At 48.3% G+C, this 24799-nt stretch overlaps 1 protein-coding gene across 1 annotated transcript in view; it reads left to right on the top strand.

Moving 5' to 3' along the window:
* The first annotated feature begins 859 nt into the window (after positions 1-859).
* AIFM3 (AIF family member 3) overlaps positions 860-24799 on the top strand; it is a 52833-nt gene continuing 28893 nt past the window's right edge. The window contains exons 1-4 of the mRNA XM_060683729.2: positions 860-1092; positions 13562-13803; positions 19628-19841; positions 22193-22302. Of these exons, the coding sequence (XP_060539712.2) occupies positions 13773-13803; positions 19628-19841; positions 22193-22302 (355 nt within the window). The 5' untranslated portion in view covers positions 860-1092; positions 13562-13772. The remainder of the gene's footprint in view (positions 1093-13561; positions 13804-19627; positions 19842-22192; positions 22303-24799) is intronic.

Below are 24799 nucleotides of genomic sequence, written 5' to 3'. Positions count from 1 at the left end.
GCTGATTTTGTATGTTGCTCAAAATTAAAGCGAGGAAAGCTAACTGAAATCCTTTTTTAAAAAAAAAAAATCCAAACACAGTTTCATTTGCATTCTGGAAAAGTTGAGCAATTTAGTGGCTCTTGCGCACCGGTGCCTGTGCCTGTCTGCCTTGAGGGTGCCCATATCCAGGTGGCAATATCAGGGCTTCAGGGTCTGCCCAGAGACCACCCTGGAAGCCCCAATTCTGAGGAATGAAAACTTGGTGTCCGCGCACGCACACACACGCATATACATACACAGGAAAAGTTGAAAAGGCCTAAAAGTTAGGAATGGAGCGGGGGGGGGCAAGGAAAGGAGAGGAGGGGGCGACCCTGTTAAACTCAGCTCTTCAGTCCTCCTTTCTTGTCTCCCGCGGCCGCCTCTGCCTGGCAGCGAGCGCAGGTCTCGCCTTGACTTTCTCCTGGCCCCTGAAAGCCTCCGGGCTCAGATGCCCATTTTTTGGGGGGGGGAGTATTGAAAGCGGAGTAACCTGCGCTGGGCGGGGGGAGCACAGCAGCCCCCCAACTGCCTTCGGGCTGGTGACTCCAAGCGACGGCAGCAGCGGCAGCAGCAGCAGGTCAAGGAGCCCAAAGGCGGCATTTTCTGCGAGTCCCCCTTGGTTCCCGTTGCGCGGGGGGCTGCTGCGTCCGATCCCCCGGCAGAGCCCCCCGTGCCTTGAGCCGGCCGGGGGGGGGGGTCGGGTGAGAGGGTGAGAAGAGACCCCCCCGTGTGTGTCGGGCGTAGCGCAGAAGCCCACCCGGGGCGCCCCCTCAAGCGGGAGGCAGGGGCTCAGTCCGGACCCCCGAGCCTTGCTTGGGCAGCCGCGGCGGAGGAGCGCGGGGCGGGCGCGGGGGCGGCGCCAGGCGGCGGGCAGGTGCGCCGGGAAGTGACCGGCCGGCCGGCAGGCAGCGCAGAAGCCGCGGCGTCGCCGAGCCCGAAGTTTGGGGGCTGCTGGCCAGCCCGGAGCGGGGACGGGGGGGCCACCGGAAGGAGGCCCGGAGCCGCTGGTCAAGCCGCCTGCCTGGCCGCCCCCGAGACCCCCGCCGGAGCTGCGGCTCCTCAGCTGGCCCGGTAAGAAGCGGGGAAGGAGGCGGGGGGAGGGGGTCCTGGGCGTTTTCTGCCCCCCGCCCGGTGCAGTTGCAGCCCTTCGGGGCAGCAGAGCCGCTGGTGGCATCTGCGGAGGGGGCCGGCCGGCGAGGTTGGGCCAGCGCTGCGGATGCTCCCTGCCCGGGGCTGCAGTGCCCCCCCCCCACCTCCACCCGGGCTCCATCCTGCCAGCGGCTCTGCCGAAGAGTTGCGGTCCCCGCGAAGCCCCCTTCGGTCTTCTCCCCGGCCCCCACCCCGGCCCTCTCTGCTCTTTCGGTGCGGCTTGGCTGGGGGGCCCCGGCTGAACAGCGCCCCCCCCCGAGGAAGTGACTGCAGGAGGGGGCAAAATTTATTTATTTATTTGTTTGTTTGTTCGATTTATATGCCGCCCTTTTCCGGAGACTCAGGGCGGCTTACAATGCTTTTAAGCAATAGCCTTCATACTTTTGTATATACCTGCTTAGTAGGGCTTTCGGCCCCTCCTAAGCGGTGTTCTTTTTTTTTAATACAAAGTCAGCTTATTGCCCCCACAATCCGGGTCCTCAATTTACCTACCTTAGAAAGGATGGAAGGCTGAGTCAACCTTCAGCCTGGTGAGATTCGAATTTGCAATAATTGCAGGCAGCTGGTGTTACTTAACAGTGCTTTAGTCTGCTGCGCCACCAAGGCTCTTTTTTGTGTGTGGGAGGGGCGGGGGGTAAGTGGTTTTTCAAATGCCCCCCCTCCTTGCCCCTCCTGACAATTGGGAGCGCATCACGCGTCCTGCGGGCAGCCCCAAAACCGGGCGCTTCTTCAGGGAAGGGCCACCGGTGCCCTCCTGGGCATCCAAACCCCCAGGCGTGCAACTGGCAGCCTAGAAGCCTTTCTTGTGCCAGCACAGGAGAAAAGGGGGAATTTCTGGCTCATTAAAACCAGGGTGATGCTTTCCTCGCCCCGTTGGAGAAATGAGGGAACCCTTGGTGGGAAAAAATTGGGGAAAACGCAGTTCGGGCCCTGAGTTCGGATCCTACTGCCGCCGCTGCCACCACCACCAGCGGGCACTCAGGAAAGCCTCTTCTGGTCTCCAGCTATCAAAATAGAAATATATTTTGCAGCCCGTTTACAGATTCTAGGAATTCTGTCGGGTGATCCAAGTGCTTTCTTGGAAGAAAACAGTTTTAAACGTCTAATTCTTGTTTTTTTCTGGAGTCCTCTAAAAGAGCAATGGGGGGCGGGTGTCCATTTCTTTTCAGCTACTTTACCCACTGACAATCAGGTGTGCATAATTTGCAGGTCCAAGGTGGGGGGCACATGCAGCGCTCCCCATCTCCCAAGATTTCCATTTTGGAAGTAAAAAAAAACCCTGAGGTCTGGTAGCATCTTTTCAGATTTAAAAGTTTTTCGAATTAAATCCCTTTTAAATGTGCTTCCTATTTTTGCCCATCACCACGGACTAAAACAATGTCTACATTTTGGAAGGAGAAAATGGCAAACAGCAATTGTGCTTATTTTAATTGGAGCAAGATGTAGATGAAATAAAAGTAAATGAAGTTAAGTGAAACCAAAGTCATCGTTGCAATCCCGCAAATAAATCCTTCACTATTTTTTCTGTCCTACATCCCACTCCAGACATCTTTGCGTGAGATTAAATGAAACTTTGAACCACTTAGAGGTTGCACTGAAGTTTTGTACTATTTCTTTTCTTCTTTTTCGCTTCTTAAGTTAAGAAGTTACAGTTAAAGATATTTAACTGTAAAGCCCATCTCCTGCCCCCCTTCTCCCCAGGTTCAGGCTGAAAATCCCAGGGGTCCCAGTCAGCCAGCCAAAGACCCCTCTGTGACCCTCAGCCCCCCCCTTCCTTGATCCGCACCCTTTGCTAGCAGGTGAGACGGGGGAGGCAAGGAAGAGGGCAGCGCGACTGTGGGAAGGCAGGGTCAGAGCAAACCTGCAGAAGAAACGGAAAGAGAAGGGAAGAACAGAATACTGGAAAAGTTACTTGACACAGGAACTCTTCCAACCGCAACAGCCTTTTAGCTACTTTCACAGCTTACGACATCCCTTCTTTCCAGGAAAACCCTAGGGATCATTCATGCAACTCACTGGATTAGGTAAAAATTGTGGTTCAGTGCATTTGTGAGGATCTTAGCATATGGTGTGAAATTGGCAATCTTTTCCAAGCATTGTGGAGCTTATTGATTGACGCAAGCTCACCCGCCCCAATAAAAAAATATCTTTTGCTATTTCAGGTTTAATATGTTGTACAGAGGGGTCATCAGGGCACAGTGGGGGAAAAAAAACACCCTCAGATGGTTTCCCATTCAATTTCTAATCAGGTCCAATGTTGCTTAAATTCAGCCAAGGCTGAACATATTTTTCATCTCTTCCACGGCAGTGGGAAATCGAGCCGTTCAAACGAGGCTCATGCATATTTTGAAGCTGTTTCTTATATAACGTTTGTGCCGCAACACATCCGCACATTTTAGCTCAATAAGTCTCTCCCCCCCCAAAAAAAGATACAGAACTCGCTCTTCCAGCTTTCAAAAGTCTTCCAATGTCTCAGCATTTATTTGCTTTGTAAATTCATTTTCATTCAGTGGAGAGGCATTAACATACCGGCTTCCAGACATCTTACTAAGCGGTTGAAGCTGCACATTTTAAATTGACAGGGCTGTGATCTGACATAGAAGAAGCCTGAATCATGAACATTTGAATGCATTGAAAATGATGTGGCAGATTTGTGCCCTGCAGGGCTCATTGTGCCCTGGCTCAGGGAAGCTCATTTCCCAGAGAGCAGCAGGCAACTTGGCGGATGCCCCTTCCTAGGGGGGCTCCTGACCTGCCCTCTTAAAAGCAGCCCACCTTCTGACAATATTGATCTCAGCAGGGGGCAGGCCTTGTTTGGGCTCCCCTTTCTCTGGATCATGATCCCCCCCAGAGATTAGACTGCCCCCCCCCCACTCTAGCATTCTTCTGGAAGGCGCTGAAGACCAGGTTCTGCCAGTGGGCCTGGGGAACCCGGAGCAGGATGGAGCCCATTCAATGGCTCATGTGATCTGCTGTCGCCAGGGTGGGGTGGGTGGGTGATTTTCTTGTGCCATATCCGTCATCGGACGTTGGCGATCATCTTGGCCATCCTATTTTTATCAACAGCCGCACAAAGAAGTGCTGCTGAGTTTTGTCCAAACCGGTCCCTTAGATTTTGAAGCCATGATATTCTTCTGCCTGGGCCTCCTTTGCCTTCAATTTTTCCCTGGAGGATTAAGTGAAGGATGCTGTATTTTTCCAGGTGTCGCATCGCATGTCCAAAATATTCTAAGTTTTGCTTTTTAATGGTTTTTGATGATTTTCCTTGACTTTCCCAGACGGCTTAACACCTCTCATTTGTGATTTTTGTTAACCCAGTTTATATGTAACAGTCGTCTGTAAATCCATATTTCAAATGTGATTTTATGATATTAATTTATTATGTGACTCTTCTTTTATTATTTTTATTGTTCTTATATGGAATTTTATGTTCTGTAAGCCACCTGGAGTCACCATGTGCAAATAGGCGGCAATATAAATTCCATAAATAAATAAATAAAATAGTAAAGTAAAATAATAAAATAAAATAATAAAATAAATAAAATAAAATAAAATAAAATAAAATAAAATAAAATAAAATAAAATAAAATAATAAATAAAATAAAATAAAATAAAATAAAATAAAATAAAATAAAATAAAATAAATACAAGCAGGGTTGGATCTACTAAAGATGGGATGGGATGGGATGGGATGGGAGACCAACTCAGGGAAGTGCAAAAAGAAATACTGGAAGAAAACGGGGCAAATCCTTTTGTGTCCCTAATCAAGAATACCATCTGGACGTATGTCTGGAGCAGGCCACAGGGGTAGCAAGGGGGTCAGGCTGATGGGAGGAGCGTGAAGCATCCCCCTTTTTGTTTATGTCTGCGCAATGGCACCCGCACTCTGAAAGGGGCAGAGATGCTGTGTGATGCTCAGATGCTGTTTCCCTCATCCGGAGGGGAGCTTTGCTCTTGCCTTGTGGGCAGCCTGGTCGTCGGGGAGTCCCCACAAAGGACCCCCCACTTCTGTTGGGTGGCTGAGCAGGACGGCCTCTGGACTGTGGAAAAGGCCAGACTCCCAGGCATCATCTTGGAGGGGGGGGATCTGCATTGGGGAAGGAGGAAGCCTGCAGGAGGAGCCTCCCTATGTATTCCCATGTGCCTCCCCTGGGGAGTCGGCCCTTTGAAGCACACGGAAGAGTGAAGAGCATTGAATTATTGAATTGCTTTTGGCATAGCAGCTCTTTCCGGAGGGGGCAGGGGGGGCCTTCTGGGAACAATGGATGCAGGCCGGATGGCAAAACACCCTGAGAGATTATGTGGCAATGATCCGTGTGATGATGTGTAAGATTGAAGTGCCTATGGAGACTCTCGGTCCTCCAGGTCATGGTTGTCCCAAAGGTGCTTTTTTCAGAAGACAACTGGACTTTCTGGTTTTTCTTTGAAGATGTTTTGCTTCTCATCCAAGAAGCTTCTTCAGCTCTTCACCTTCTTCAGAGCTGAGGAAGCTTCTTGGATGAGAAGCGAAACGTCTTTCAAGAAAAACCAAGAAAGTCCAGTTGCCTCTTGAAAAAGCACCTTTGGGACAAGATTGAAGTGAAGTGAAGTGAAGGGCAGGGAGCACCAGACCTTGAGAAGCCTTTGGTAAGCCTTCTGGCTGCCTTGTGAGGAACTCAGGGATAGTTTCCCATCCACGGGGGCCACAACTGTAAAGGCTCTGCATTCTGCATGGTGGGGGCAGAGGGGTCCCTGGGGCACTGCGGCACCTGGACAGGAGGTGCTTCCCAACAAGAAGGCAATTTGAGGAGGGGGTCACTCCCAAGGAGAGGAGAGAGGCACCTATGCAGAGGCAAAGATCTGGATGGAGAGGCCAGAGATGGTCTCTGGCTGGGGCGCCTGTTTTGCTGCAATTCTGGGGGAGGGGATGTTCTCAGGGCAGCTAAATGATCTCTGGGTTCCCCCTTGTCTGAAACCAGCTGAGCCATAGAAGTTTATGAGCATCCTCTGACTGCTTGCTGCAGGCACAGATATTTGGGCAAGAGGAGCCCTTGGTTTCCCCCCCGTCCCATGGTCACTGGGGATGATGGGAGTTTGTACCCAACATTATATCTGGAGGGTAATAGCTGTGGAAAGGACGGTTTACTTTGTATTGTGCCTTTGGTAGAAATCTGAATTTTGGTATATGGAGAGAAAAACATTCTCATCTCCATCTTCCTTCCTTCCTTCCTTCCTTCCTTCCTTCCTTCCTTCCTTCCTTCCTTCCTTCCTTCCTTCCTTCCTTCATCCCTCCCTCCCTCCCTCCCTCCCTCCCTCATTTCTCCCTTCCCTCTTGCCCTCCCTTTCCTCCCTCCCTCCCTCCCTCCTTCTTTCCTTCTCTTCCTCCCCCCTCTCCCTTCCTCCCTCCCTTCCTTTTCTCCCTTCTCTTCCTTCTCTTCCTTCCTTCCTTCTCTTCCTCCCCCTCAGCTGAGAAATTTTCTCAGCCCTTGAGGAATTAATCAGCATTTTATTGATGCACCTTTGAAATCTTCATTGCACCTCTTGCTTAATGATTAATTTGGGACGGCTATCGGTCTTCCCCTCGGAAAGAGCACATTCAGGAGTTCCCCTGCCAGGCTTTCCGTTCAGCAGATCTAATCTGGAGACCAATTTGCTGAATCAGCAGCCAGGAGCAGCAGCAGCAGCAGGAGGCAGCCCTGGGCTGGAGGGCAAGGGTTGCTCCGGGGCCCTTCTGGTAGCTGCTCTTGAGTCTGCGGAAGAAGGAAAGCTAAAATTGGTGGCCCTTCCTCCTCTCGGGGATGGGGGTGGGGGGAAGTGCTCCTGATCTGAAGGGGCAGCTGTGCAGGAGAACTTCCTGGGAGAACGTCTGATGGGCCTGAGCTTGTAATCTACCCTTCCTTTACTTCAATCTCCCCAACACACCCCAAAATGTATTTCCAGCCAATTTGATTGAACGTTCCCTCCCCGTCTTTGTGTCTTCATCCGATGGCCAGGACACAACTATCTTGTCTTCATTTGGGTCCTCAGAGTCATGGGGGACCTATTTCCCAGGGCTGGATCTAGTTTTGGGGTAGTCCTCTTGGCTGGGACCACCACCCCCTGCTGGTCCTCCCCAGCCTGAGAGGAAGCTCTCTCTGAGCTGACCACCAACAGAAACACCAACTCACTTCCAGACCATACACACTGCCAAAGAGAGGAGAGAGGCACCTATGCAGAGGCTTGTGATGTTGCGGGATCCTGGCCTATTGAGTTTAATGCTACCAGTTTTGGCTAAAGAAACAACGTTTTGTCTGATCGACCAACCGAGCTTTGATCTCTTCCAGCCTGGACTTGGTCTTCCCTGGGTTTGTCGGGAAAAGTCAGGGAGGACTTCACAATTTTATCTGGAAGTCTTTGAGGTGCCTTTCCCTATTCAGGAAGCTGCCTTAATCCAGGGAATTCCTCTTAGCAACTGGAAGAGAGGCAGAGTGGTTAGAATCGAAGTTCAGCGAGGATTAGAGGTTCATTGAGTTGGACCTGAGCCCCACCTCATTCTCATGAACCTGGAGCGCAAGTGGCCTTCCAAAATTCGTGCCGAATCTTTGGAGGGCGAAACTGGATTTTCCTAAGGATCTCCAGGGAAAGGAGCCATGCTCCAACTGTTGTTCAAGAACAAGCTTTTCCTCTAGAAGTGGCAGCTACTCAACTTCCACCTTCCCAGGAGGGTCCCTCTTTGGCGTCTTCCCTGGGGATTGAGCAAAAGGGCACAAAGGCTGCCAAGAGAGAGAGAACCGGGCACCAAAATGAAGGCTCTTCACTTCATGCTTTAGTGCTGTGTTTCTCAATCCTGTCAACTTGAAGATGTGTGGACTTCAGCTCCCAGCATTCTTTGCTGGCTGGGGATTTCTGGGAGTTGAAGTCCAAGATGATGAGGGGACTGGAGGCTAAAACCTACAATGAACGGTTGCAGGAACTGGGCCTGGCTAGTCTAGTGAAGAGAAGGACCAGGGGAGACAGGAGAGCAGTCTTCCAGTATTTGAGGGGTTGCCACAGAGAGGAGGAAGGGGTCAAGCTATTCTCCAAGGCACCCGAAGGCCAGACAAGGAATAATGGATGGAAACTGATCAAGGAGAGATTCAACCTGGAAATAAGGAGGAACTTTCTGACAGTGAGAACAATCAACCGATGGAACAGAAGTTGCCGTCAGAAGTTGTGGGAGCTTCATCATTGGAGGCTTCAGAAATGGTGTAGGGCTGTGATGATGAATCTATGGCATGCATGCCAGAGGTGGCACGCAGAACCCTCTCTGTGGGCACGTGACCATCGCTAGTTGCTATTCTGGTTTCTGGCACATGCATGCGTGCCGGCCAGGTGGCCTTCACGCATGCTGGAGCGCCAGAAACCCGAAGACCAGCAAACCGGTGCACATGTGTGTGCTGGCCACCTGGTCCTTGGGTTTCTGGTTCCCCGGTGTGCGCATGCACGCATTCCAGTTTGGGCACTCAGTGCCTAAAAGGTTTGCCACCACTCGTGTAGAGTCTCCTGCTTGGGCGGGGGGTTGGACTAGATGACCTACAAGGTCCCTTCCAACTCTGCTAATCTGTAAAACCTTGACCAGGTTGAGAAATACTGCTAGGGACCGTAGCAGCAAAATGGATGCCTTGGAGAAAAAGCAGAGAGGCCCAAGCACAGCTGCTTAAAAACATGTTGCTTTAGGGGAAAGGCAGGTCTACCCATCTCATCAAAGAACTCCAGGGAACTTTCAAAGACTCTTCCTTTCTTCCAGCTCGGTTTTTGGGAACGGATGAATGTAACCTGACTAGTCCAAACGGTGTTACCTTTTGCCCTCCGAAGGCTGGGTCAATGACATGGCAAGCCTCACACAGCCCTCCCCTCCCCCCTTCCTTTCCTGCTCAAGGTTTATGTTACCTTTTCCATTTGCTTCTTGTAAAGATAAGGAAGGAAATGAGGTACATCGGAAGATTGCTGAGGGTGGAATGACCCAGGGCTTAGCCAAGCACGCACCACACCAACCGGCCCAAAGGCCTCTGAAGGGCAATTTCGGGGGAAGAGCCAGGCCCAGCAGTGCTTCAGGGCTGCTCCTCTTATCTTTTTTAGAATACAATAGAATTTTTTATTGGCCAAGTGTGATTGGACACACAAGGGATTTGTCTTAGGTGCATACGCTCTCAGTGTACAGAAAAAGACAAGATACATTCGTCAAGAATCGTAAGGTACAACACTTAATGGTAGTCATAGGGTGCAAGTAAGCAATCAAATCATACTAGGAAACAATCAATATAAATCGTAAAGTTGCAAGCAACAAAGTTACAGTCATGCAGTCATAAGTGGGAGGAGATGGGTGATAGGAACGATGAGAAGATTAATAGTAATAGTAATGCAGACTTAGTGAATAGTTTGACAGTGTTGAGAGAATTATTTGTTTAGCAGAGTGATGGCGTTCGGGAAAAAACTGTTCTTGTGTCTAGTTGTTCTGGTGTGCAGTGCTCTATAGCATCGTTTTGAGGGTAGGAGTTGAAACAGTTTATGTCCAGGATGCGAGGGGTCTGTAAATATCTTCACAGCCCTCTTTTTGACTCGTGCAGTATACAGGTCCTCAATGGAAGGCAGGTTGGTAGCCATTGTTTTTTTTTTGCAGTTCTAATGATCCTCTGAAGTCTGTGTCTGTCTTGTTGGGTTGCAGAACCAAATCAGACAGTTATGAAGGTGCAGATGACAGACTCAATAATTCCTCTGTAGAACTGGATCAGCAGCTTCTTGGATAATTTGAGCTTTCTGAGTTGGCGCAAGAAGAACATTCTTTGTTGTGCTTTTTTGGATGACGTTTTTGATGTTGGGTGTCCATTTTAGGCTGTGAGATATGGTAGAACCTAGAAATTTGAAGGTCTCTACTATTGATACTGTGTTGTCTAGTATTGTAAGAGGTGGTAGTATGGGAGGGTTTCTACTAAAGTCTACCACCTTTTCTACAGTTTTGAGTGTGTTTAGTTAAAGATTGTTCCGGTCACACCACAAGGCTAGATATCTTCAGGCTCTTTAGATATCTAGATGACTTCCTGAAAGGTGGAGAGGTTTCCTCTCTCTGCCTCTTCTTGGTTCTGGTTGCAATAGCAGAAATAGAAACAAACAGGGTCTTAGCCCAGTTCAGAAGGATAGGACCAGGCACCAGGCAGCCAAACATGAGTTGCTTGACGGTGAAATGGGCGGCGTATACATGTAATAAACAAACAAACAATGGTTTGTAAACCACTGGGTTATGTGAAGGTAGCAGAGAAAATATGTTGCTCTGTTAAATTCAGGGGTTATCTCAGGATATGGTCGAAAATGCCAAGATGGCAGCCAGAGACACTCTGGGTGATGAGATGGGTGGCATGTCAATTAAATAAATAAATTGAAGCTCTGACCGTTTGTGTGTGCATCACAATGCCTTAAAATGGAAATAGAATAGAATAACAGAATTGGAAGGGACCTTGGAGTTCTTCTAGTCCAACCCCCTGCTTAGGCAGGAAACCATTTCAGACAAATGGTTGTCCAATCTCTTCTTAAAAACTTCCAGTGTTGGAGCATTTACAACTTCTGGAGGCAAGCTGTTCCACTGATTAATCGTTCTCACTGTCAGGAAATTTCTCCTTAGTTCTAAGGTGCTTTTCTCCTCGATTATTTTCCACCCGTTGTTTCTTGTCCTGCCCTCAGGTGCTTTGGAGAATAGCTTGACTCCCTCTTCTTTGGGGCAGCCCCTGAGATATTGGAAGACTGCTATCATGTGTTGGAACTTTGAGGAACTTCAGGCCTCAGAGCTTTATTTTGTTGGGGGTGTTCCTTGGAACCCTGACATTATGTCTCCCCTGGTCCTTCTTTCAATTAAACTAGACATACCCAGTTCCTGCAACTGTTCTGCATAAGTTTTAGCCTCCAGTCCACTAAAGGAAAAAGGAAAAAGCTTTCCTTATGCCATGCTGGGTCGCCATCTTGACGTATTGGATCCCATGGATACCCTGGTAACATTCAACTCTGGAGTGGAGGGAATGAGGTCTAATGATGATTATGCTACTAGCTGTCGGATGGCTTTTTTCTTTGATGTGTGGCATCAACCACAAAGGAGGGCAAAGTGTCTCTGTGAGGGGGGTGGGAAGCAGAGTTTAGCCCTCATCCTGGCTGGGGTTCCTTCCTGGATTGCATTTCCCCGTAAATGTTTGTCTGTGGGGAGAAAAGCTCTCCCAGAACCAAGCTCTGAACTGCGATGTGTGTTACGTTGATTCCTTCCCTGAGAAGAGATGGAAGTTCAGAATAACAGAGTTAGAAAGGTCCTCGGAGGTCATCTAGTCCAACCCCCTGCTCAAGCAGGTGACCCAACAAATTTCAGAAGAATGACTGTCCTGTCTCTTCTTGAAAACTTCCACCCACAATGTCTGAAGGCCCTTTCACTGATTTTCTTATTAACAGGAATTTTTTCCTTAGTTCTAAGTTGGTCTTCTTGATTCGTTTCCATCCGTTGCTTTTTGTCCTGCCCTCAGGTGCTTTGGAGAATAGGTTGACGCTTCTTCTTTGTGGTAGCCCCTCAAATATTGGAAGACTGTCTTCATGTCATCCCTGGTCCTTCTCTTTGTTAGACTAGACATACCCAGTTCTTGCATCTCCTCATCATATGGTTTCGCCTCCAGTCTCCTAATCATCTTTGTTGCTTTTCTCTGCACACTTCCTGGTGTCTCAGCATCTTTTCTGCATTGTGGTGACCAAATTCCGAGCGTGATCTTACCTCACACTTGATGAATCTGTCTTTCTCTTTCTTCCCTTTTGCAAGACAGCTATTTTCACATGAATGTTTCACAGGAATCTATAAATAAAGCCACGACTGAAAAATAATTGAGAAGGTCATGCGTTCTTTTCGGGTGGGACTTCCTGAGTTCCCCTGCTGTTCTTAGGGAACAAAGTGGATATCTGGGGTTTAAATATCGAGAGGACTTCATCCAGGACTTCACAGGCATTGTGCAAGCTGTGGCCATTAGCTTTACCTTTGGTGTCTCCCCCTCTACCACCCACCGTCCACAAACACTTCACAAGCAATATGATTTTTAATAACTTTCCCCAGCCTGGGTCTTTCTTGGTGGTCTCAAAGTCAGAGAGAACCTGTCTTCTCCAAGTGGGGGCATCTTTTTTTTTTTTTTAAATTTGATTTATATGCCGCCCTTCTCCGGAGACTCAGGGCGGCTTACAATGCATTAAGCAATAGCCTTCATACTTTTATATATTTATACAAAGTCATCTTATTGCCCCCACAATCTGGGTCCTCATTTTACCTACCTTAGAAAGGATGAAAGGCTGAGTCGACCTTGAGCCTGGTGAGAATTGAACTCGCAGTAATTGCAGGCAGCTGGATGTTAAATGCTGCCTTAGGAGGCATTAGCCTCCTATGCCACTCAGGCTCCTTGGTGGAAGTGCCCATCCCTGGCCATGTCTAAGGTGTTTCCTTGGCTTCCCAGTCTAGCCTCCAGCCCTGGTGGTCTCTCAAATCCTAAAGAAGTTGGTCCCTATCTTGGGGCTGGTCACAGTTGCCCAGCTGTTGCCCTTGACAGTAGGACAGAGGCATTGCCCTCCCTCTACACTCTGGGAGCCTGGCCGGTGGCTGAGACAGCATTTGGGCAAGGCTGGCAGGTTACAGAGACTGGCATTAGGAGTTTCTATAGAACTACAGCGTGACAGTTCTGCAGGCCCAAAATCCTGGTTGTGCAAAAAAGGGACTGTCAGATCTGCCCCAGTCTGATCTCCTAGGAAAGTAAAACTCTCGACTCCATTTGGTTGCAGTGAAAATGCACTTTTACTAAGAGATGCTGATCGCAGGAGAATCAGGTGGAATCTGAAGTTCCCATGCAGCAATACACAACTAACCCCTTGGTTTCCCCTCGCCCTCCCCCTATGGTCCCTCTGTGTGCAACCAATCCGGCACTGCCGAGATGTTTTGGGAAACGCTGAGGCTGGTGACATCCCACTCTCAGGGCAAATGGCCTTGAAGATGCCAGCACGAATCAGATTCCAAACCACTCGGATCTTCCTCAACCCATGGAACAGAAGTTGCCTTTGGAAGTTGTGAGAGCTTCATCACTGGAAGCTTTCAAAAAGAGACTGGATTGTCATTGGTCAGGAATGGTATAGGGTCTCCTGCTTGGGTGGGGGGTTGGACTAGATGACCTACAAGCTCCCTTCCAACTCTGTTCATCTGTTAAAAACTGTCAATTCCCCCTCCCAATTTCCCATCATAAAGGTATACAGCTTTATTGGCCATTTGTCGTTCCCGCCCCCGCCATGGTTGATCGCGGAATGCCACCAAGCCGAAGGTGGTGAATCTGACAGGGTCAAGATTTCAAATTGACTTTACTTGGTGGTTACAACTCATTGCATTTTTTATCCCATGCAGGTCACCCAAGAAGCCACATGATGACCAAAGTAGCAAGAAGAAGCCCGGTTTTGCGGAAAGCCATTCAGCAGCGGCCACCATGGTGACTTTCCCCGGCTCCCGTCGCTTGTTGGCTGGCTTGGAGATCCCCACTGCCCAGAGGCTGGGCTGAAGGTGCCGCTTCCTCCCTCAGTCCTTCCCTTGCCGGACGGCTTCCGTTGCTTGACTCGCCATGGGAGGATGCTTCTCCAAACCCAAGCCAGGTGAGCTGTTTCCCGCAAAGCTTCCTGGCTCCGTGGCCCAAACGTGGCCTCTTTTCTGCAAAGCCATGATTAAACTAGGTCAGGCATGCCGGAGGCCTTTCTGCCAAGAGAGTCAGTGGAGAATTTCAACGTGGCGGAATTGCTAAAGCGATTGGCTAATCCCCTGGAAACTTCATTTCATGCAAGCATAATTCTTTAATAGAAGATTAAGAACCCTTCCTGGAAGGCTGCGGGGAGCAAAGGCGGTGTGGGGGGGTCTTTCTGGAGGAGCAGTCGGAGATCAAGTCTCTTGAGAAAGAGAGGCCAAAGCTGGGGGGAAAGTAAAGCCCTTGTAAAGTTGGCACTTGGACATCAATTAGGGCTGAATGTCAGTGCAGGGAAACCTTAGACAGAAGCAGGTGGCACTTCCCAAACACAGTGAGATTAGGCAAAGGAATTTCTCTGCAAACCTGTTCCACGTTGAGTGAACCATAAGATGTGAGCTTTAAGAGTCCACTCAGCTATTAAAGCAAGGCCCTGAGTGATGGCTCTCCAACCCTCCACTTGTCTGTAGAGATTCTCCGTCATCCAGGTCACTGTTGTCCCAAAGATGCTTTTTCAAAAAACAACCGGACTTTCTTGTTTTTCCTTGAAGACGTTTCGCTTCTCATCCAAGCAGCTTCTTCCGTTCCACTTGAACTCCCCACTTTTCCCACTGTTCGTCCTGCCGACCAACTAATCTAGCCTTCAAAGGTATTTTTTTAGCATTCAGCTGGAACCTGTTTTCCTGTATCTTAAATAACAGATAACAGATTACCGTGTTTCCCCGAAAAGAAGACCCCATCTTATATTTTTTTGAACCCTGAAATAAGCGCTTGGCCTTATTGCCATGTACTCAAAAGCCCGATTGGGCTTATTATCAGGGGATGTCTTATTTTGGGGGAAACAGGGTAATAGTTGGAAGGGACCTTGTAAGTCATCTAGTCCAGCCCCCCACCCAAGCAGGAGACCCTACACCATTTCTGACAGATGGCTGTGCAGTCTCTTCTTGAAAGTCTCCAGTGATGAAGCTCCCACAACTTCTGAAGGCAACTTCGTTCCTTCAGTTGATTGTTCTCACTGTCAGGAAACTCCTCCTTATTTCTAGGTTGAATCTCTCCTTGGTCAGTTTCCATCCATTCTTCCTTGTCTAGTCTTCAGGTGCTTTGGAAGATAGCTTGACCCCCTCCTCTCTGTGGCAGCCCCTCAATTATTGGAAGACTGCTATCCTGTCTCCCCTGATCCTTCTCTTCACTAGACTAGCCAGGCCCAGTTCCTGCAACCGTTCATCGTATGTTTTAGCCTCCAGTCCCCTCATCATCTTGGTTGCTTGATTCCTTTTCCTGCACTCTAGAGGGGGAGGGAAGTCATTGGGTGACACCCCCCGCCAGGTATTCGGACCGTCCAGTCCTTCCTTAGTCTTCTCAGGGCTCTGCAGTCCCAGCTCTTGCAGGACATCCATTTTAGAGTCCTGGCCATCTTTTTTGCCCTTCATTGCCCTTCTAGGTTCTGTTAAGTTTATTTAGTTTTAACCTGAGTTATTTATTTTATTTTATTTATTTTATTATTCATATTTCTATGCCGCCCACTCTCCGAGGACTCTGGGTGGCTTACACCAAAGACAGTATACTAAATAGTATATTGCCCCCGACAATCTGGGTCCTCATTTTACCCACCTCGGAAGGATGGAAGGCTGAGTCAACCTTGAGCCGGTGAGATTTGATCCGCTGATCTGCTGAGCTAGCAGTCAGCTGAAGTAGCTGCAGTACTGCACTCTAACCACTGCGCCACCTCGGCTCTTTTAGAGTTAGATGTTTCTATGTGTCTCTTGTAAATTCAGTTTATTTATTTAGTTATTTTTTTTTAATCAATCTACTTATTTGCTAACACTCATATCTTACCCAGTTACAAAAGTTCCTGACAGCTAACATCGGTTTTAACATATTAAGTGAAAAGAATCATCATAATATAAAAATACCTGTAAATGACAGCATCAAATAAGAAATAGCAGACTGTAAGCATTTTACCTATTTTAAGTTTACTTTAGATATTTTAAACAATGGGAGGGATGGAATATATGAAAAAGAATCCACCCTGGTTGAGAAGGGGAGCCCAGAGCATCTCATGAACGGAGAGATAGATCACCTTGGGAGGGGATCCTGTCAGTTGCTTGTAGCTAAGCCACCTAAGCTTTTGTAGGTAATAACTAGCACTTTAAACTCCACCTGGAAACAAATCGGTAACCAATAAAGCTGGGCTTTGTACCCTCTTAAATTTCCAAATAGTCTTCAAGAGCAGTACCCTAAAGAAGATGTTGCAGTAGTCCAGCTGTGAAGTAATAAAAGCATGAGTGGCTGTTGCTAAGGCATCCTGTTTTAAAAATGACTGCAGCTTGGGAGCATACCATCCTGAGGTGGACAAGGGCTTAAATCAGCTGGATCCAGGGGTGGGATTCAAATATTTTAGCAACTGGTTCTCTGCCCAGTTGCTCGGTGGGCGTGACCATGGTGGGCGTGGCCTACTCGACCTCCTGCACCATGGTGGGGGTGGGGGGGGAGTTTTCGCAAGCAAAGTCTATGGGGAAGCTGGATTCACTTAACAACTGTATTACTAACTTCACAACTGCAGCGCGTCCTGGCAGGAAAGGTCGTAAGATGGGACAAAACTCACTTAACAAATGTTTCGCTTAGCAACGGAAATTTGGGGCTCAACTGTGGTCATAGGTCGAGGACTCCCTGTAGCTGAAGGAAGGAATTCCAAGAAGGCATTGAGGTTGAGAGCCAGATTGGGGAGCTGCACAAACTTCTGCGGGGGGGAAAGCAACGTGCAACCCTGTTTTGATGTGGTCAGGAAAACAACCTGAGTTCGGCTGGCACATTTTCTGGTGATGGTTCTTGGCTCACCAGGCTGAGGCTGGCATTGGGCAGGAGGCAAATTGTCCGCCCGGTTTCGCCTCTGTCAGGTCCTCCTGGCAGCCGGGCTGAATCTGCTCCTTTGAGCCATCGGCTCCGTTTATCTGAGGAGCCGGTGGTGGCGTTTCTTGTGTTGCCAGCCTTCAAAGATAATAAAACGAGGAGTAAGACGAGAAGTCGTAAAGTTGCTAACTTCACGGGACTAATGGAAGAGTTCCCGGAGAGAATTCATGGGAATTGCTTTTCCTACTCCAAAGTTGTCATTTAAATGCTAATCATAACAACCTTACGGTGCAGTAATCATTCCTGTTGCAAAGGGCCGTGCAGTGTTATTTAGAAACAATTGGGAAGCCCTCATGTTTATTAAATTCCTTGCGGAGGAAAATCTGCCGACTCAGCGAGACTTCGGGAAGGTATGAAATCTCTCTCCGTTCCCAGCTTTTCGTTCTGCCAACGCAGCTCTTGTGGCTCTTCTGATCTTGACTGGCCTGGGGTGGGTGGGCAGGGCTGTTTGGGGGGTGGGGAGGAAAACCTGCCAAGAAGGTATCCAAGTCTGATCAAAGGAAATCCACTCTCTTTGGTCCTGCTGAAAGGACTATAGTACCCCTTCTGAGCCAACTCCAGCTCCACCAGCTGAGCAGTCGTTTGGCATTTTTTATCCACTTATCGGGTCCTTTCCAAGGACTTGGGATCTGGATGTTTGATGCTGTTAAAGATATCTTCGCGGGATGTAAGCTGTTCCAAGTAAAGCTGCCTTCTGCAATTGACTGATGGTGAATTTGTCAATGCCGATGGTGTTCAAGTGGTGCTTCAGTTGTTTTGGGATTGTACCCAAGGTGCCTATTACGATTGGTACTACCTTTGTTTCCTTACCCTTAACCCTTAACCCTTAACCCTTAGCCCTTAACCCTTAACCCTTAACCCTTATCCCAGCGGTGAAATCCTCCCAGTTCTATCCAGCTCCCCGAACTGGTAGCGCTGGTGGTGGGAGGCTCCGCCCACTCACTGGGATGTCATTACGTCCCGGTTTTTTACCATCTGCGCATGTGCAGAAGAGGCACGCATGTGTAGCGCGTGCGTGCGTAGCATGCTCCTGTTCCCGATCCAGTAGTGAAGGTAAGTGGATTTCACCGCTGCCTTATCCTTAATCCGTACCCTTATCCTTACCCTTAGCCCTATCATCCTCATCCTCATCCTTATCCTTATTCAAAATAAACAGAGCAGAAAAAGGTTGTGGGCTACTTGCCCGAAGAGGCACAGGGTGAGTGATGACAAATGTGTTGCAAGTCACAAAAGGAGCTTCACCTCTTCAGTACTTCATTGATTGACACCTGCAATCAGGAGGGCAGAACTGGCCTGAGGGTGTCAGAACTAGCCTTTTGCCTTTTTGACACCAACGTGGTTAGGAAGAGCCCCCTGGTGGCCTTGTCCAGAAGTGCTGAAGCCTGGAGGGAGCCAATAAGGTGTGTAGCAGCAGCAGCAAAGCTCCAGGTGTGTTGAATTGACACAGGCTTCAAAAGGCTCATCTCAGCCTTTGGGCTCCCTGGCTGTGCCTGGCGGCATAGGGGAGCTGCAGGGGAAGAACCGTTGCAGGAACTGGGCATGGCTAGTTTAATGAAGAGAAGGACTAGGGGAGACATGATAGCAGTGTTCCAGTATCTCAGGGGCTGCCCCAAAGAAGAGGGAGTCAAGCTATTCTCCAAAACTCCTCAAGGCAGGACAAGAAGGAATGGATGGAAACTAATCAAGGAGAGAAGCAACTTAGAACTAAGCAGGAATTTCCTGACAGTGAGAACAATTAATCAGTGGAACAACTTGCCACCAGAAGTTGTAAATTCTCCAACCCTGGAAGTTTTTAAGAAGAGACTGGACAACCGTTTGTCTGAAATGGTGTCGGCCTTCCTGCCTGAGCAGGGAGTTGGACCAGAAGACCTCCAAAGTCTTTTCCAGCTCTGTTATTCTATTAAATAATACTTGATACTGATGGAGGCACAGAGAGGGAGGGAGAGAGACAGCATGAACAGGGCTGCCTGTGGCTCTGACCAGGAACGCGGGCACAGGAGGGCATCAGAATCAATCAGATGCAACACAGGTAGTCCTCGACTTATGACCACAATCAGAAGTCCATTGCCAAGCAAGGTGGTTGTTAAACGAGACATACCTTATGACCTTTTTGTGACAGTTTTTAAATGAATCACAATAGCTGTTTAAGTCAGGGGTCTCCAACCTTGGCAACTTTAAGCCTGGAGGACTTCAACTCCCAGAATTCCCCAGCAGCTTTGGTTGGTCAATTATCAGTGGTTGATGTCTCCTTATTTCTAGATTGAATCCCTCCTTGCTCAGTTTCCATCCATTATTCCTTGTCTGGCCTTCGGGTGCCTTGGAAAATAGTTTGACCCCCTTCCTCCTCTCTGTGGCAGCCCCTCAAATATTGGAAGACTGCTATCCTGTCTCCCCTGCTCCTTCTCTTCACTAGACCAGCCATGTCCAATTCCTGCAACCGTTAATCATATGTTTTAGCCTCCAGTCCCCTCTTCATCCTGGTTGCTCTTCTCTGCACTCTTTCTAGAGTCTCCACATCTTCTTTTATAGTGTGGTGACCAAAACTGGATGCAGTACTCTAGGTGTAGCCTTACTAAGGCTTGATAGAGTGGTATTAGCACCTCCCTTGATCATGATTGTGTCCCTCTGTTAATGCAGTTTAGGATCGCATTGACTGAGCCGCGCACTGTTGACTCTTGTTTAATTGGTTGTCCACTAATTAATTGCTTGTCCCCTACTTATTTATTATTTATCCACTAACACTATTTACTTGGTTGTGCTTGAAGCCAGGGTGTCAAAGATGCTCCCCTGTTCTTCTCACTTCTCTCCCTTGGCTCTCTTTGCTCCTGCAGTGGAAGTGAAAATCGAGGTGGTGCTGCCAGAGAAGGAACGCATCAAAGAGGAGACGTTGCCCAACGGGAAGGCCAGCCCCATTGTTTACAAGGCCAACGGCACCTCACGGCATTACCAGCTGGAGGAGCACCCGGTCGCCCCCAACCCCTACCGGAACATGAAGGATGTGGTGGAGGCCTCTGTTTGCCACGTGAAGGACCTGGACAATGGACAGTCAGTGGGGGCCCAGGGCTTTTTCTTGGGGTTTTAAAACTGTCTCTCAACCTCAGCCACTTCATGTGCAGATGTGCAGACTTCAGCTCCCAGAATCCCCCAGCCAGCAGAGCTTCTGGGAGTTGAAGTCCACGTATCTTAAAGTGGCTGAAACGCTGCTTTAGTCAAAATGAGGCGGGGGGAGGCCTGCTCTCTGCAAACGCTGCCTGTCCCGCAAAAGATTGCTTTGCTCTCCAAGAATGGCGTCTAATCAATGTCAAAAGGGAGCCAAGGGTCCAAAACTCCAGGCCCCTAAGAGTGGGATAGCTACACACTGACATAATTCCACTTTTCTTCTGGGAACACCTACAGGATATTCCCCCCTGCAGTAATCCTGGGAGGCAGGTTTAGCTGGAGATGGGATGAACCCCAGAAAGGGAACTCTGAGGCTCTGTCAGGAATCAAGCCGAGAGCCCCTTCCTCACATTCCCCTCCTGAACTCGACACAAGGATGACACTTGGGCATCACTTCCCCAGAGGGGCAGCCTTCTGAGTTTGGGCATTTTAACCCTTTTAACTTTTAAATATGTTTTTAAATAGATGAGTCGAGTTAATCAGTGGCTGGACAGAGTTCCTGAAATATGCTGAAAATTGCAAGAGGGGTGAGGTGGGGTGCAGGCAAAATATGACCCTTTGGGACCCTGTGAGGAACATGATAAGCTGCCCCCTCCTGTATTATTGGGCTGTAAATAGGTGATGATTTCTTTGTTGCTTTTTTTTTTTTTAATTTGATTTATATGCTGCCCTTCTCCAGAGACTCAGGGCGGCTTACAATGCGTTAAGCAATAGCCTTCATACTTTTGTATATTTATACAAAGTCAGCTTATTGCCCCCACAATCTGGGTCCTCATTTCACCTACCTTAGAAAGGATGGAAGGCTGAGTCAACCTTGAGCCTGGTAAGATTTGAACTTGCAGTAATTGCAGACAGCTGGTGTTAATAGTGCTTTAGTCCACTGTACTACAGGCTCTTTATACTTTATACAAAATATACTTTGGTATATTTATACAAAGTCAGCTTATTGCCCCCACCAACTGGGTCCTCTTTTGCCTACTTTAGAAAGGATGGAAGGCTGAGTCAACCTTGAGCCTGGTGAGATTTGAACCTGCAGTAATTGCAGGCATCTGGTCTTAATAACCAGCTTAATAACAGGGTGCCTTAGACCACTGTACTACCAAGGCTCTTGGTAAGAGAGCCAGAAGACACATTAAGGTATCTTCCTTGGTGCTCTCCGAGTTTGGTAGTTTTCTTGCAGAGGTTTCGTTCTCAAACTAGGTAACATCATCAATGCTAGAAGGGAGTGGGGTTTGCAGAGAGGAGGAGGAAAGAGAGGACTGCAGAGTCCTTGGTGCTCTCTGAGCTGTGTTGTTTAGTTGCAGACATTTCATTATCCAATTAGGTAACATCATCAATGCTAGACTAACACTGATGATGTTATCTAGTTTGGTAATGAAACGTCTACAAGAAAACTACCAAGCTCAGAGAGCACCAAGGACCCTACAGTCCTGCTCCTCCTCATAAACCCCACTCCATTCTAGCACTGATGATGTTACCTAGTTTGGTAATGAAATGTCTACAAGAAAATTACCAAGATCAGAGGGCACCAAGGGCCCCACAGTTCAAGCTTAGGTGACAAATATTCTCTTATTTATTTATTTATCTATTTATTTATTTATTTATTTATTTATTTATTTATTTATTTATTTATTTATATGCCGCCCTTCTCCGAAGACTCAGGGGGGCTCACAATGCACTTATAGCAATAGCCTTCATACTTTTTGTATATACCTGCTTATTAGGGCTGTTGGCTCCCCATAAGCAGTGTTTCTACAAAGTCAGTTTATTGCCCCCACAATCCGGGTCCTCAATTTACCTACCTCGGAAGGATGGAAGGCTGAGTCAACCTTGAGCCTGGTGAGATTTGAACTCGCAGTAATTGCAAGCAGCTGGCAGCTAAGTGCTACTTAACAGTACTTTAGTCTGCTGCACCACCAAGGCTCTTCTATCTGTCCATTGATTATTTCTGACCAGTAAACTTGCATAGTGTCATTCTGGCCATTAATTTTTGCCTCTGCTTTGAAAGTCTTGCTGGTCAAAACAGGATGCAGTTTTTGTGATTTGCAGGACACCCGTGTAGCTCATCCAGAGGGACGTTTGTTGAGAGCAAACAGTTCTGGCCTCTCGCTTAAGCCCACTTCCTTCCATGTGGGTCCCATCACGGTCTGTTTTTGTTCTGCCGGGCTTCTGGCAAACTCAGGTCTGTGTGGAAAAGATGTTTATCAACCGGCAATGTTCCTTCTTGTTCTCCCTAGGATGCGAGAAGTCGATCTGGGCTGTGGGAAGGCTCTGCTGGTGAAAGAAAACGGAGAGTTTTACGCCATGGGTCACAAGTGTCCTCACTACGGAGCCCCACTGGTGAAAGGTGTGTTTTATCCCCTCCCCGGAGCCTTCGCTAGAACAGTGGCCACCAACTGGTGGCCCGTGGACCACTGGTGGTCCGCGAGAAAATGTTGTGGTCTGCAGAAAAATTATTTGCATTTTTTATATTGCACTAAATCAGGGGTTCTCAAACTACAGCCCCTGGGCCGGATACGTGCAATGAACGCTTGTGTTGCTGCAGAGAGTCTCCCCCTTTGGGGTCTTTTTGTGCAGTTCGGAGAGGGCAGAAATTCCAACTTGGGGTCTGCTTCGGCCTCCTGGTGTGGGGCTTTGGGCGAAGGCTAGAGGGAAGGGCCGCTGGTGGCAAGGAGACGGAGGGCCTCGTTCCAGTGGGACTGCATCATGGCCTGCAACTGGCTGACCATCTCAGCCCGCTGAGCCTCCAGGCACCAGTACCTGGCCTTGCACACCCGCAGGTCTTCCCTCTGCTTGGAAACCCTATGCTCGTAGTCCTCAGTGAGGTGCTCCTTCTCAGCCAGATCCAATCTGAACTGAACTCTTTTGCCAACTCTTTCTTGTGGTGGCTGCTTAGCTCCAGCAACTGCTTCCTGTTGGGGCCTTTTTTTAAAAAAAAAATAATTTGATTTATATGCCGCCCTTCTCCGGAGACTCAGGGCGGCTTACAATGCGTTAAGCAATAGCCTTCATTCTTTTGTATATTTATACAAAGTCAGCTTATTGCCCCCACAACCTGGGTCCTCAATTTACCTACCTTAGAAAGGATGGAAGGCTGAGTCAACCTTGAGCCTGGTGAGATTTGAACTTGCAGTAATTGCAGGCCAGCTGATGTTAATGACAGTGCTTTAGTCTGCTGCACTACCAGGGAATTAAAAAGAAACTTCCTAACAGTGAGGACAATTTTTTTTTAAAATTTGATTTATATGCCGCCCTTCTCCGGAGACTCAGGGCGGCTTACAATGTGCTCAGCAATAGCCTTCATACTTTTGCATATTTATACAAAGTCATCTTATTGCCCCCACAAACTGGGTCCTCAATTTACCCACCTTAGAAAGGATGGAAGGCTGAGTCAACCTTGAGCCTGGTGAGGTTCGAACTTACAGTAATTGCAGACAGCTGGTGTTAATCACAATGCTATCAGTCTGCTGAGCCACCAGGCCCTTAAGGAGCCTGGGCGGGCAGGTGAGCAGAGGCTGGCGAGGCACCCCTCAACATGAATGACATCAAGTTGACCGCGCCCACCCAGTCACCTGTCCACCTAGCCATGCCCACCCAGCTGGTAATTAGACAGATCATATTAGTGGTCCGCGGGATTTAAAATTATGAATTTAGTGGTCCCTGAGGTCTGAAAGGTTGGTGACCCCTGAGCTAGAAGAGGTCTGTGCAAGGCTGGCTTGAAAAGGCTGAGGGAAGTTGTGACAATTGTTTGCCCAAAGAAGAAGCCTGCAAGGCTCTGAAAATAGTAAACTCTTAATGGCAGCTGACACTGACGCTAGAAGATTCTGTCACTCTTGGTTTGACCCCGTCTTGGCTTGTCTGCTTCTCAGCAGACTGATAGCATTGTGATTAACACCGCTGTCTGCAATTACTGTAAGTTCGAATCTCACCAGGCTCAAGGTTTGGCTCCACACCCATTTGCACCACTCAGGTGACCCTGATGATAGATAAACCTCCAGGTGGCCTTAACTGAAAGAACGCAAATGACCAGCTGTCTGCCAGGAGTATAAATCCTTCCATTCCCCACCATCCAGTCAGAGCTGAAGAAGCTTCTCGAATGAGAAGTGAAACGTCCTCAAGGAAAAACCAGGAAGTCCAGTTATGCCTCTTGAAAAAAGTTTAAGTGGAGGAACTGTTTGCGGTCAGCCACTCCAAAAATGAAGTTACTGTTTTCTCTTCCGGTGCCTTAAGCATCAATGGTAAATTGAAATAATAACATTGAACACGTTCTGGCCTTTAAATACCTTGATGTCATTTTTCCAAGCTCCCAGAATCTTTGGCAGCTCCGTCTCTGCCAAAGTTAGCAATCGTGCCAAGGTAATTCTGAGTTTACCGCATTAAAGAGGATGGACGCTCACCTGCCACCATCAAGATTTTTTAAGTGTATGTCAACAGTGCTCAGACAAGGACCTGGGTGTGATTGAAAGATCTTAGATATTGTTCAAGTGTATGTTCTACATCCACAAGCACACTTGTTCTGTTCTCCTTCTGCTTCTCAAATAGCTTAATTTGCGTAGAAGCCAGAATGATTCCTTTGCAGAACAGAGCTCTGTTTGCTAATTTTTTGGTTCTCCAGTGCAGGGGTCTCCAACCTTGGCAACTTTAAGACTTCAACTCCCAGAACTGAAGTCTTACAAGTCTTAAAGTTGCCAAGATTGGAGACCCCTGCCCTGCTCCAGTGGATCCCGCTTTTAAATCCAAAGAGCTGAAATCTTAGTCCACCTAAAGAATTTTGTCAGTCTCTCCGTTCTCTACTTCATTTACAGCAGTTTGGCAATTTTAAGATATATGGACTTCAGCTCCTA

The sequence above is a fragment of the Pantherophis guttatus genome, chromosome 17 (genome assembly GCF_059756535.1).
Source record: "Pantherophis guttatus breed Tessera chromosome 17, ASM5975653v1, whole genome shotgun sequence".
Lineage (NCBI taxonomy): Eukaryota > Metazoa > Chordata > Lepidosauria > Squamata > Colubridae > Pantherophis > Pantherophis guttatus.
Note: the sequence above shows the minus strand (reverse complement) of the source record. Positions and strands in the feature narration are given on the sequence as shown.